Source organism: Rhinoraja longicauda, chromosome 12 (genome assembly GCF_053455715.1).
Source record: "Rhinoraja longicauda isolate Sanriku21f chromosome 12, sRhiLon1.1, whole genome shotgun sequence".
NCBI classification, from domain to species: Eukaryota; Metazoa; Chordata; class Chondrichthyes; order Rajiformes; family Arhynchobatidae; genus Rhinoraja; species Rhinoraja longicauda.
The window spans coordinates 39,271,781-39,284,886 of record NC_135964.1 but is presented as its reverse complement, the minus strand read 5'-3'; the positions used below and the strand labels follow the sequence as shown (position 1 = coordinate 39,284,886).

Here is a 13,106-nt window from a genome sequence, read left to right as displayed (position 1 = left end):
GGAACTAGATATTCACAATTCTTTAATAAAGTAAAGCATATAAGGATACCTATTGATTACACATTTACACTAGTCCCATATTTGCATGATACCTTCAGGGTGCTCCTTGAATGACTTTTGTTTATGTGAACATTAAGAATTATTAAGTTTTATTTCATACATGAAAGTGTCAACTTTCTGTTGCTTTGAGAAACAAACTTTCAGCCATTTCACTTGGACCACGACTGCTTTGGGATTCTCGTGTAGACAGCTTTGCAATTCCTAGGGTCAAAACACACAACGTAATCTTATATGATGTTACACCATCACTCAATGAGCCAGAACATGCTGGGTCTGACCCACACCCTGCATTTGCATTACTTTCTAATGGGATGCCCAGTTGTGTGACTTCTGGCCGCCTGCCTGCTTCACTGCTGTGGTTATTTCACAGAATAGGTGTGAGTGGCAGAAATTAAGATCCATGATATTCCAATAGGTTGTGGTGTTCGATAGCCTCTTCCACTATTTCTTTATGTTTATGATGATCAGGCACATTTAGAAATAGCAGAAAAGATATCTCAGCAATTTTAACATTTTAAGATTTTTTTTGTTTAAATACTACAATTATTTTTAAATCACATTAAACATGCACGATTAAAAGTATTGCAGCAATTAAAATAAACTGACAAAACGAACCACTTGCTTTTCCTTACCCTTTTATTAAAGCACGTAACCTAACTCAAACGAATGGGGCTTCTCTAGGTAAAGCTGAGGGGCCCAACATATAAAGAACCGGCCCCTCAGCTCAGAGCAATCCCCAATAGCCAGAGTGCTGAGCCTCAGTCTAGTGGCAATGGGAAGTCAGGTGCACAGGCATGGATGTCTGTGGCAAACTGATACAAACATTGCAGCTAGCCAGCAGTTCTTTCTCCATTGCTGCGTGTTCTGCATTCTATTTACAACATGTAATAAAAAGGAACTGCAGGTTGATTTACACCGATCAGCCAAAACATTATGACCACTGACAGGCGAAGTGAATAACACTGATTATCTTGTTACAATGGCACATGTCAAGGGGTGGGATATATTAGGCAGCAAGTGAACAGTCAGTTCTTGAAGTTGATGTGTTGGATGTAGGAGAATTGGGCAGGAGTAAAGACCTGAGCAACTTTGATAAGGGCCAAATTGTTATGGCCAGACGACAGGGTCAGAGCATCTCTGAAACGGCAAGGCTTGTGGGGTACTCCCAGTCAGCAGTGGTGAGTACCTACCGACAGTGGTCCGAGGAGGGACAAACCACAAACCGGCGACATGGTGCTGGGCGCCCAAGGCTTATCGATGCGCGAAGGCAACAAAGGCTATCCCGTCTGGTCCGAACCGACAGAAGGTCTGCTGTGGCACGTCACAAAAACTTTTAATGGTGGTCACGGGAGGAATGTGTCACAATACACAGTGCATCGCACCCTGCTGCGTATGGGGCTGCACACGGAGGATCAACAGCATATTAGGCAGGTGGTCATAATGTTTTGGCTGATCGGTGTAAACACAATATGCTGGAGTGTCTCATTGGGTCAGGCAGCATCTCTGGAGGAAATAGAGAGGTGACATTTTGGGTCGGGACATCTGAAGAAGTCACCTATTGCTTTCTATCCATTTTCACCAGAAATGCTGCCCGACCATCTGAGTTACTCCAGCATTCTGTCTATCTCTTTTATTTCCATGCATCTTGCCATATTAGTTCAGATTTTCAGAAACTGCAATAATTTGGTTTTACATCTTCCTCATCACTTGCCTGACATGACATGATTCTAGCCTTGTCCCCAGTAACCTTCCTGGCTGTTGCCTGAAGTGGCTGCAGGAAGTAAAATCCTGGAATCCCACTTGATTCCCCAAAGTCTACAGTTCTGTTAGGAAGACCAATTTCTTGCACCTCCACAATTCCGCCTGCCTAAACTCTACCCTGCTCTAATTGCTACTAAAACCCTGCTCTATATCTGGATCAATTCAAGTTTTAGATTCTTAATTGCAAATCCAGCTCACACTATCCCATATCAGTTCATTCTCACAAAACAAAAGCCCACATTCCAATCCTTTCTGCACATTGATTTGGCATGATCTAACAGTCTGTTTTCAAACTCCTGGACTTTTATTTCAATCGCTTTGTGGCCTCGATCAGTCTGAGACAAACACACTGAGTAATGGCTGTGTACTGAATCACTTCCTTTACCCATTCATTGTCATTGAATGTTTAAATAGCTGCCATAACTCCTACCTTAAGTTACCTTTAGCTGTGCCACTTTTCTCCTTCTTTCAAAACTATTTCTTGGGCACCCAACCTTAACCTTTTAACCTCATATTTTTCCAGTTTTTCTCCTCAAGTGAAATTACTTCAACACTAAATTTGCAGCTTTGCAAGAATACAAAAAAAATGTGAAAAGTATAATTTTAAAATGGAAATAGAAATAGAAATAAAAAGGGATAAACTGAAAATTTGCTATAAAACTAATGCTGTTTACCTGCATTTGGTTGGAATTGTCCACTTGTGCCACAATATGGGTGGTTTCAGCACCAAAACTGCGATCTACATTACCATTATAAGTGCATTTTAATTAAGGAAAATAATCAGCTCAAAGAAAATAATAAACTCACAAATGAAAAGAATGAACCCAATATTTTCTTTAAAAAAAACAGATTTACGAAATGTCTGCATCGTTGGTATTTATGAAACTAATCTAATTACACTAGGAAAGTTGAGGATGAGTCACTTTGAACCACAGCAGTCCAAAGAGCAGTCATTATGAAACAACTGATTGGGTATACAACTGATCAGGTATACATCTTTGCTATGGGCATAAATATCACATACTGGGCATAGCTGGTAAATGTGTTGACTAATTTTGGTCACAATTCCAAATTTATTTAATTAAGTGAATTTAAATCAGGATCATCTATCACTGTATTGAATAAAGAAGCTAGAGATGCCACCTGGCCTACTTAAGCTTCTGTAGAGAGGCGACAAGATTAATTTCCACCACTCTTGGCACAGTTTGTTCAACCACAAAATACAATTCATGTTCATGGGCGTCTGCTTCCTTGATCTTGTCTGATCTGTATTTCCTTTTTTTATAAATTCTAGTAGTAGTATTATCATCCAGTTATTTAAGTTTGAGGGCTTTTTATAATGATGAGACTATTGCTGGCCTATACTATTTAGAAGGCTTATTCATCTCTCTGATTATGCATAAACTGCAGAGGCACCAGCGTTAACGTAAACCTGTTTAAAATCTTTACCACGTAACAACTTCAAGAAAAATCTGCATATCTCTAAAGTCTTAAAGTCTAAATGCAGGAAGCAGCACCACAACATGGCATTTTACAACCTAACTTTTGACTTAATCAGTCAGGAAAGACTTTGCGTCATCCTCCTTCACTTCCGGCTACCCATAGAAATCTCCCTGTCGCAGGCATGCGTGCAAGCTTTGATCTTTATCTATGGATGCTCAGTAGATTCAATCTCATCACAGACATGCGTAAAGCAAGACTGCATTATTACCCCAAGAAATGTTCAATCTTTATTGCTGCAATGTAGCACCTCGCATCCATTGGAGGTTGACTAATCTACCGGACCAATGAGAATCTTTCAGCCCACATTGCCTCCACACGCTAATGGCATGTTGGCCTTCATAACAAGAGGATTTCAGTATAGGAGTAAAGAGGTTCTTCTGCAGTTGTATAGGGCCCTGGTAAGACCACATCTGGAGTATTGTGTACAGTTTTGGTCTCCTAATTTGAGAAAAGACATCCTTGTAATTGAGGCAGTGCAGGTTAGGTTCACAAGATTGATCCCTGGGATGGCGGGACTGTCATATGAGGAAAGATTGAAAAGACTAGGCTTGTATTCACTGGAGTTTAGAAGAGGGGATCTTATAGAAACATATAAAATTATAAAAGGACTGGACAAGCTAAATGCAGGAAAAATATTCCCAATGTTGGGGAAGTCCAGAACCAGGGGGCACAGTCTTAGAATAAAGGGGAGGCCATTTAAAACTGAGGTGAGAAAAAACTTTTTCACCCAGAAAGTTGTGAATTTGTGGAATTCTCTGCCACAGAAGGCAGTGGAGGCCAATTCACTGGATGAATTTAAAAGAGTTAGATAGAGGTCTAGGGGCTAGTGGAATCAAGGGATATGGGGAAAAAGCAGGCACAGGTTACTGATTGTGGATGATCAACCATGATCACAATGAATGGCAGTGCTGGCTCGAAGGGCCAAATGACCTCCTCCTGCACCTATTTTCTAGGTTTTACCAGAATTAATGTCTCTTCAACATCAATAGTCATGCTGTAATATGCAAACAATGGTTGCAGTTTCAGAGACCTATTTCCAAGTCACCTTCAATTTATTCAGTGTAGCATCTGAGAGGAAGGTGGCTCATACTTAATATCACAAACATACCGTTCCTTATCAATCTACTCCTCTGATAATGTGGACAACTCCCCTTACATCAGGAGCCACTTCTCAGCGCAGGTAGACGTTGGAGGTGAAACATACACTTGATTTGGGCAACACAGTGGAAAGGCTAGTGAAGCCAGTACTTCACAGCATCAGTGACCTACATTCAATCCTGACATCAGGAACTTCTGTTTGGAGGTTGCACATTCTCCCTACAAATTTCATTCAATTACGTGGGTTACTTCTGGATGCTCCAGTTTCCTCCCACATCCTAAAGATATGCATGTTGATGGTCTAATTGGCTACTGTAAATTGTTTCTGGTGAGTGAGTGTACTGGGGGTGAGGAACAGGGGGAGGGGAATTGATGAGAATGTGGAGAATAAAATATGGGATTCATGTACGATGAGAGTAAATGGGTGGTCGATGGTTGACGTGGACTCAGTAAGCTGAAGGGCCTGTTTCTGTGGTGAATTTCACTCTGATTAGCTAATGGTTAATTCAGGAATTTTGACTACCATTATCTTGAAACCAAAAAAAAGTACATTAGACTTCTGTTACCACAAAGTAAAAGGATATGTAATCAAATAACGGCTTAGCATCTTCTCTTCAGGTACATTGATAAAGTAAACATTCACTCCGGACATGAAATCTGGCAGAGTGCCTGAATTTCCTGCTGATTGCTCTGTCGTATTTTCTGTCATATTTTTGTTTCCTTTATCATTGTTTGCAGATGCTTTGATGGATCCAGAAGTAGATGCAGTGGCGTGATGCCTTTTGAAATAATAGCTGGCATATTTTGTAAAGGAGTGAATCTTTGCTAAGATTAAGTTTGGTAATAAAAGAGACTCTTGAATAGTTCATTGCAAGCACTTTACTCTGCTCTATAAAATCACAGTGAGCACTTAAATAAGAGGCAAGAAGGCAAGATGAATGGTTAAAATTAAATTCTTACTCCTCTATTGTAAAACCACAAAACATTGAAAGTCCAATATAACAGATATACAGTATGTCTAAATTAGGGATGTCAAAGGGGCAGGTTCCCATAATGATTGAAGCCATTTTACAGACATGCATCTTTGAGCCTATGTGTATTGTGCATGTCTCTTCAATGTGCATCTCCAAAGGCAGACCTTTAGGTTTGTGCTCTCAAGTCTAAATGCATACATTTATGCATCTCCACGCCTGGCTCTCTTATATGTTTTTTTCTTCTTCCTTCCATCCTACATTTTGACAAAAATGAGGTATCCACATACTGGAAATCTGAAATAGAAACAGAAAATGCTTGACATACTCAGCAGGTCAGAGCACATCTATGGAAATATAACATAAATACAAAACAAAATATCCTTCAGTAATCCAAAATTCTCAGTATAGAATTCAGCTTTATTTTGGCATACTTCATTCATGATTATAAGGACAGCAGCTATTCACCTGAAACTGTGAGATACCCAAGAAACTGGTTCTTTATTAATTATTTTTGGTAAGTTGTGTGTTCGTCTAAAAAGGAAATCTGTCACAAGTTGAAGGTTCTTTTTCATTCAATTATGAGGGTACTGCTGGCAAAGCATATATTTGTTACTTATCTCCATGTGACATCGAAGAAGGCACACCAATGCCTCTAATTCCTAGAGACTGAGGAAATTCGGCATCTCTCCAGTGACTCTTACAAACCTCTGCAGATAAAAAGCATACACTCGGGTTGCATCACAGATTGGTTTGAAACAAGTCTGCCAGTTGCAGATGTAGCACAGTCCATCACGCAGACCAGATTTCTCACCATTTTACTAAATTTATGCTTCATGCTGCCTCGGAAAAGCAGCCAACATAATCAAAGACTTGTCTCTTCCCAGTCTTTCCTTCTCCCTCCTCCCTGGGTGTCCTTGTACACCAGTCACTGAAAGTAAGCGTGCAGATACTGCAGGCAGTGAAGAAAGCTAATGGCATGTTGGCCTTCATAGAGGATTGGAGTAGAGGAGTAAAGAGGTCCTTCTGCAGTTGTATAGGGCCCTGGTGAGACCACATCTGGAGTATAGTGTGCAGTTTTTGTCTCCTAATTTGAGGAAGGACGTCCATGCTATTGAGGCAGTGTAGCGTAGGTTCACGAGGTTAATCCCCGGGATGGTGGGACTGTCATACGAGGAAAGATTGGAAAGACTGGGCTTGTATTCACTGGAGTTTAGAAGGATGAGAGGGGATCTTATAGAGACGTATAAAATTATGAAAGGACTGGACAAGATAGATGCAGGAAAAATGTTCCCAATGTTGGGGAAGTCCAGAACCAGGGCGCACAGTCTTAGAATAAAGGGGAGGCCATTTAAAACTGAGGTGAGAAAAAACTTTTTCACCCAGAAAGTTGTGAATTTGTGGAATTCTCTGCCACAGAAGGCAGTGGAGGCCAATTCTCTGGATGAATTTAAAAGCGAGTTAGATAGAGCTCTAGGGGCTAGTGGAATCAAGGGATATGGGGAAAAGGCAGGCACAGGTTACTGATTGTGGATGATCAACCATGATCACAATGAATGGCGGTGCTGGCTCGAAGGGCCAAATGACCTCCTCCTGCACCTATTTTCTATGTTTCCATGTTTCTATGTTTCTCCCATCCAGCAGAAAGTACAGAAGCTTGAAAGTATGCACCTTCAGACTCAAGAACAGCTTCTTCCCTTAAGGACATTAGAGATTTTCTATGGATCTGCTGGGCTACAATGCTAAGAACTATATTCTGCATGCTGTATCTACCCATTTGCTCTATCTATTGTACATGAATTTGACTTGATTGGACTTGTGTATGGTCTATCTCATCTGTTTGGATCGCATGCAAAACAAAGGTGTTCACTGTACACATGACTATATATTAAACCTAAACCTATCAATACTGTCTTGGGTAAGAAGGAGACTGGAAAGAACAAGATCAAAGAGGAGGTTCCCCATGTTGGCTCTCTCACCATCAGCCTATGGATGAATCTGGAGGTCACAAATATCATAAGGACAGCCCCAAGTCGAACATCTGATATTTTGAAGGTAGACACAAAATGTTGGAGTAACTCAGCGGGACAGGCAGCATACCTGGAGAGAAGGAATGGGTGACGTTTCGGGTCGAGACCCTTCTTCAGACTTTGAAGGAACGATTTGTGTAATTTACTCTGACTTAAATCACAAGGATACATGTATGTTGCTATCCCTCGTGATGCAAGGTATTTCCGAATTAGTCTTTCTGTGCCATACCAGTTGAATCCTTTGGTTGCATGTCCTATGCGTGGTAGGTGAACACTTGCTGAAACAAAAATTAAATGTCAATCAAATATACAATGCTTTAATTTGTATATCAATACTAATAAATAATATTAGTAATAAACAAAAAAGCTTTTATGAGATTTAAGAGAAAAGGAAATAGTTACATTAGTGTCAAAAACACTGAAGTAACAAATGTCCACAGTTCTAAATTCCCTATCAAATTTAGTAGAAATTACATTAAGTTGGTATAGGATAATTTTAACTCTTAAATGTTAATCCTAGTTTGCTTTATTATGTTGTTGTTATTCAGATTTCTCAGTACAAATATCACAGTTGTTTTTGAAATTTAGAACATTTTAAGTAAAATTATTAAAATTCCCCGAGTCTATTTCTTTATTAACGACAATTATTAACACCCAAAAGGATTTTCAATTGCTTCCAGCATTGTTAAAAAAAACACAAGCATTTGACAAACAACATTATGGTCTTTGAAAGAAAGCATTTGTTGCGTCAAACTATTATGGAATTACCAAAACAATAGTTTTTTTTTAATATTCTGGATCTAAATGTTACAGATTGTAGTTAATTATTAGGTAATATTGTGGCAATAACGTATTCAAGTGCTTGATGGTTGAGCCCCACATGAATTAGTTGAGTGCCCGTAAATAAATAGTGCCTGTTAGTAATCTGAAACAAAGCTAGTGAGCAAACACCTTAAGATTCTTTCCTGTAATAAGAAATTGTAATACCCTTGATGAACAAGGGTATGTCTATGGTAAAACAAAGACAACCTGGCTTCAGCTTCCCATGAGGTCAGTCGCAGCAGTGTGGTTCCATGCCCATGAATTCAATGCCAAAATGCTAAGCAAAGCAGGAAATCTGCATTCAGTGGAAACTTAAAATGAAAGTATGTGTACTTTAATCTTCCTAGGCATTTGTGCTGCAACATATTGAGACAGTTATTGCTGCTTTAATTGATCCATGTGCTGTATGTGTTGATCTAACTACATGTCTCTGCTCATCGCCTCTCTCTTTTAGAGATGCTCGTCAGTGATGAGGAAACCGTTTCTGTTGATATTCATGCTGGTACTGCACATACTTGAAAAGCTGGTTACCACGGTCCTTATCTGAGATCCGAGCAGAATAGGATAAGGGGCACCCATGCTGATATGGTAGATCAGAGAACCAAACTTGTCAGAGTAGTAAACTTAAAGCACAAACATTTTGAACGGAGCCATTCTCAGGAGCGGAGATGTAAGGCGCTGTGATTTTTCAGCATTAACTCAGTTGCCACTATGCTCGCACCTTGCTTAATAAGCAAGTCTGTGAAATATATGGATCTACTGTTAAATTGTAAAAGTCACATTAAAAATAACTAAATAAGACTTGCACACCAAAGTTTAGTTCTTTAACATTCACCATTTCTTTTCTTGGCAGCTTTATGGAGCTTCTTCAGTCCTTCTTCCAAAGCCGTCAGTTTGATACCAGAGATAACCTTGGAGCGGTCTCTTTGCTGAGTAACTATCAATGCCAACTTAAAAGAAAACATTATCTTTGTTAAACATTTACAAATTATCAGTATTATTAACTACTTAAGTACAAAATAAGGAGGGCAGAAGAGATGCGCCGGGATCTTGCCTGGATTGGAGAGTATTATCTACAAAGAGATGTTGGATGAACTCGAATTGTTTTCAATGGCGTATCAGAGGCTGAGGGGTGACCTGAAAGAAGTTTATAAAATCATGAGAGGCGTAGATAGCCAGAGTCCTTTTCCCCATGGTGGAAATGTCAAATACTAGAGGGAATAGGTTTCAGGGAAGAGGGAGAATATTTAAACGAGATGTGCAACATGACGCCAGAGTGGGTGGTAGAAGAAGATACCTAAATTTAAGACTAGGAGATATTGCCAGTAAGTAACACCTTTTTCCAAACATCTTGGGGGAAGTTATGTAGCCAAAACCTCTATTATTACAAAATTCAACATTTCTTTCGAAGCAATGAAGCCAAAATAAGACCAATTATTCTTATTTCAAGTATTTATGACATCAGAATCTACATCAAAGACAAACTATTTAAAGAACCATGAATTTGTCTGAATTAGACTGCACAGAATTCCAAATTGTGCTGAATAACATAATGGACTCCTTTATAAAAACACAAAAAAAGGTATGTGGAATAGAAGTGCAGAGGGTGTTGCTTATGTAAGTGTCAATGATATTTTATAAATCTGTAGGTATATTGAGTTATGTAAGTAAACAGCATGCATCATTTATTAAAATAATCCAAAATAAGCATACTACTCCTACATACCAAGTCTTGACCAGTATTTCGTGACTCTTTATCGTCAATGGGAAATAATAGAACACTACCCAGGGAAAGATCTGGAAAGACAAAACAACTAACTCAAATATCAATGATAAGAAAATTGTCTCAACAGTTTTAATAATAAAAGTACATTGATGTAATTGTTTAATTACTTTTTATGGAACTCTGTCACTGTACAAGACTTATCTGATTAATGTTTGATGCAGCATTCTCTGATTTCATTTAAATTTTCCAAGGTAGTTGCAAATTATTTATTGATTGATGAGCCTTAATTTATGTAATTGCATCACAAGTTAACACAACTACTACATTGAAGTCCTCTCATATATTTCCTTACTTACATTTAACATTTCAGATATCGGTTGCATGTTAGAGTCCAGTGCTTAAATCATAAAATACTATGCTATTGATGTATGGTGAAATGCACCGAATTATTGATCACCTGTTTAAAAACATTTTAAATTTTACAAAATCAGAAAATAAAATCTTCAATTGAACATTACACCATATCATTAACTCCCTTCCAAAGATTAATTTTCTTAAACGTTTTGTGAATTTCTCTCCAAACTCCAAAAAGGGAATCATAACATACTATAAAAGATAATCACACTCACACCATCCTGTAATCAGCACAAAAATTACAGAAACAATAAAAAGTATTGCTGCTTCCCTTCGCCGCACCTCTGTGTCATCTTTGGTGAGATCAATTATAAATATGTATTCACCAGTAGCTGAAAACGAGATGGCCGAGTGCACCAGATCTTACCTAACTAGGTAAATATTAACAACAGCTGGTATTTTGTTATCAAACAGTACCTTCCACAAAGTTCATTAGGTTACTTAAAAATTGATGTTTAATAATCCAATTATTAACTTAAATATTATTTTTTATATCTTGAAAGAAAATTTGCAGTGATGTTAAAATCAGCAGAATGAAATAACAATTTCCAAAGCTGAATATAAATGGATGTTAAATAGAAGATAGTTTATTCTAAAAACCTGCACATGGCAAATGTGCACATTCATTTTCCCATGCAACGGGAATCAAGAACTAGAGGACATTGGTTTAAGGCGAGGGGGGAAATATTTAATAGGAACATAAGAGGCAACTTTTTCACACAGAGGGTGGAACGTATTTGGAACATGTTGCCAGGCAAAGAAGTTCATGCAGATGCAATAACAACATTTAAAAGACATTTGGGCAGGTAAATGCACAGGTTTGGAAGGATAAGGTCAAATGGGTCTAGCTGAAATGGGCATCTTGGTTGGCATGGATGATTCAGGCCATAAGGTCTGTTCCAATGCTGTATGTCTCTATGATTTTAAAATAGTTCGATTGCATATAAGATGCAGTAAATATTTTTTTTAAAAGAGAGTAAATAAAAAGTGCAAATGGTTAATCTCTGGTCGCCCTTACCTTTCATTTTCGCTGCTTTCCCATACTGCTTCCTCGGCTCATCAGATCTAGCTTCCAATGCGGTAAATAACCCTCCATTTCCCCATCTTCCAGAGTCATCTAAAGAAATTAAATTTTGTGTTTTACTTGACTTGCCTGCAGCATTTAATTCTTTCAAAATAAGTTCCAAAACAGCCATAATTGGGAAGGAAACTAAATGTTTTACTAATGAAAAGATTTCCATCTCTTAAATTAATTCATTTTAATACTTTAATGTGGGCTCTTCCTTTTCATTCACTTTGAACTTGCACTGAACCTCTGCCGCAGTTTGTAGCATGCTCACTCTTCAGGTCTGTGATATTTCACTGAAGCATGATCTGCAAGCTAGATTGATCACATTCCTGGTATTCAGGACCAGTGTATGTTTAAGAAGACTGATAATAATCTCCATGAATAGGTATTAAAACAAATGGCAGAGTTTCAGTAGTTGTGTCATTCAAGTTTTATTTTGTAAGTAATTGAAATTATGAACAGCTTCCTTAGAAAGAAAACGGTCACATTTGGAAAATGAGCCAGTCCATTCAACTATTGCAGATGCGACTGACCGCTCAGATGGACAGGGAAACCAACCACCTGAGCAAACGCAGGAGTAACAGCGTGCTGGCTGGTCCTCCGTAACTTACAAACAGCCGACTTATGCACAATCTGTACATAACATACAAATAAATATTTGGGAGATTGGCAGGATGGATTGGACAGCTGTTGTAGGCAACTTCTGCCATGTGGAAAACCAGGTTCACAGTCACATTTCTGACTTGCGAGGCATTCGTATTATGAATAGTCCACAGCAACGGACCTGTGCCAAGGCCATGTGGAGGATCAGTACATGGAAGACATCAAGGCATAAACTTAACCACTCTGTCAAGGACAGCCTAACAGTATTTTCTACAAGATGACAGAATAAAAAACAATTTGCCCTTTGAATATAGGAAACCACTTCCAGGTACATTATCAAGTAGATATTAGGGTAGGTGATATAAACCTTGATCAAAGAGATTTTAAGGATACCTTTAAAGGAGAAGCTGGGTTTAGATTTCAATATAGTAACCCAAGGCTTAGACAGCACAAATAGTGGGCAGATGAGAATTGGAACCAAGGACATATATATGCCAATGAAGGAGGGTGACCAGTCTCCACAATAATCACTCACTATTATTACATACATGCCTACATATATTTATATTTGTACGGTTAAAGTGCCTCTCCCAAAAGATAAATATAATTTCTTGCACTTTATAATATAATTACTTTCCAAGAAAGGACACAAAAGGCCAGTTAGGGAGAGCTGCATAACTGGAGAAGGAAGCAGATATAGAGACATGTAAGATCACAGGACAAAGTGAACAAATGGAAGATACATCACAAAGGTCAGTGAGATTTGAAAAGACATGATATTCCGAACACTTGACTTCAGCAACAGAATGTTATGTTTCTACTTGCCAATACAGTGTACTATTATGGCATCCTCATTGTCAGCAGCTGAAGGGTGAGTGACATCTCCAAGGACATAATGAATGGATGTGTGGTCTGTATCTGCAGAATCCAGATCACCAGGAAGGTCATCTTCATCTTCATCTGAATTATCCTCGCTTCCACTATCCAATGATGGAAGACATAGTGAATTGTAGCCACAGGAATGCCACCAAGCCATCCTGAGAGAAATT

The 13,106-nt window shown here is 38.5% G+C and overlaps 1 protein-coding gene across 2 annotated transcripts in view; it reads right to left on the bottom strand.

Annotated features, from left to right (window-relative positions):
• Positions 1–13,106, bottom strand: part of chd1l (chromodomain helicase DNA binding protein 1-like) — a 56,603-nt gene continuing 43,497 nt past the window's right edge. The window contains exons 18-25 of one of the 2 annotated variants that reach the window (XM_078409592.1): positions 12,883–13,094; positions 11,404–11,502; positions 9,972–10,042; positions 9,081–9,195; positions 7,593–7,701; positions 5,009–5,216; positions 2,496–2,579; positions 1–261 (exon numbers count right to left, since the gene is read on the bottom strand). In XM_078409592.1, coding sequence (XP_078265718.1) covers positions 133–261; positions 2,496–2,579; positions 5,009–5,216; positions 7,593–7,701; positions 9,081–9,195; positions 9,972–10,042; positions 11,404–11,502; positions 12,883–13,094 — 1,027 coding nt within the window. In that variant the 3' untranslated portion in view covers positions 1–132. The other variant, XM_078409593.1, reaches the window with a different exon arrangement.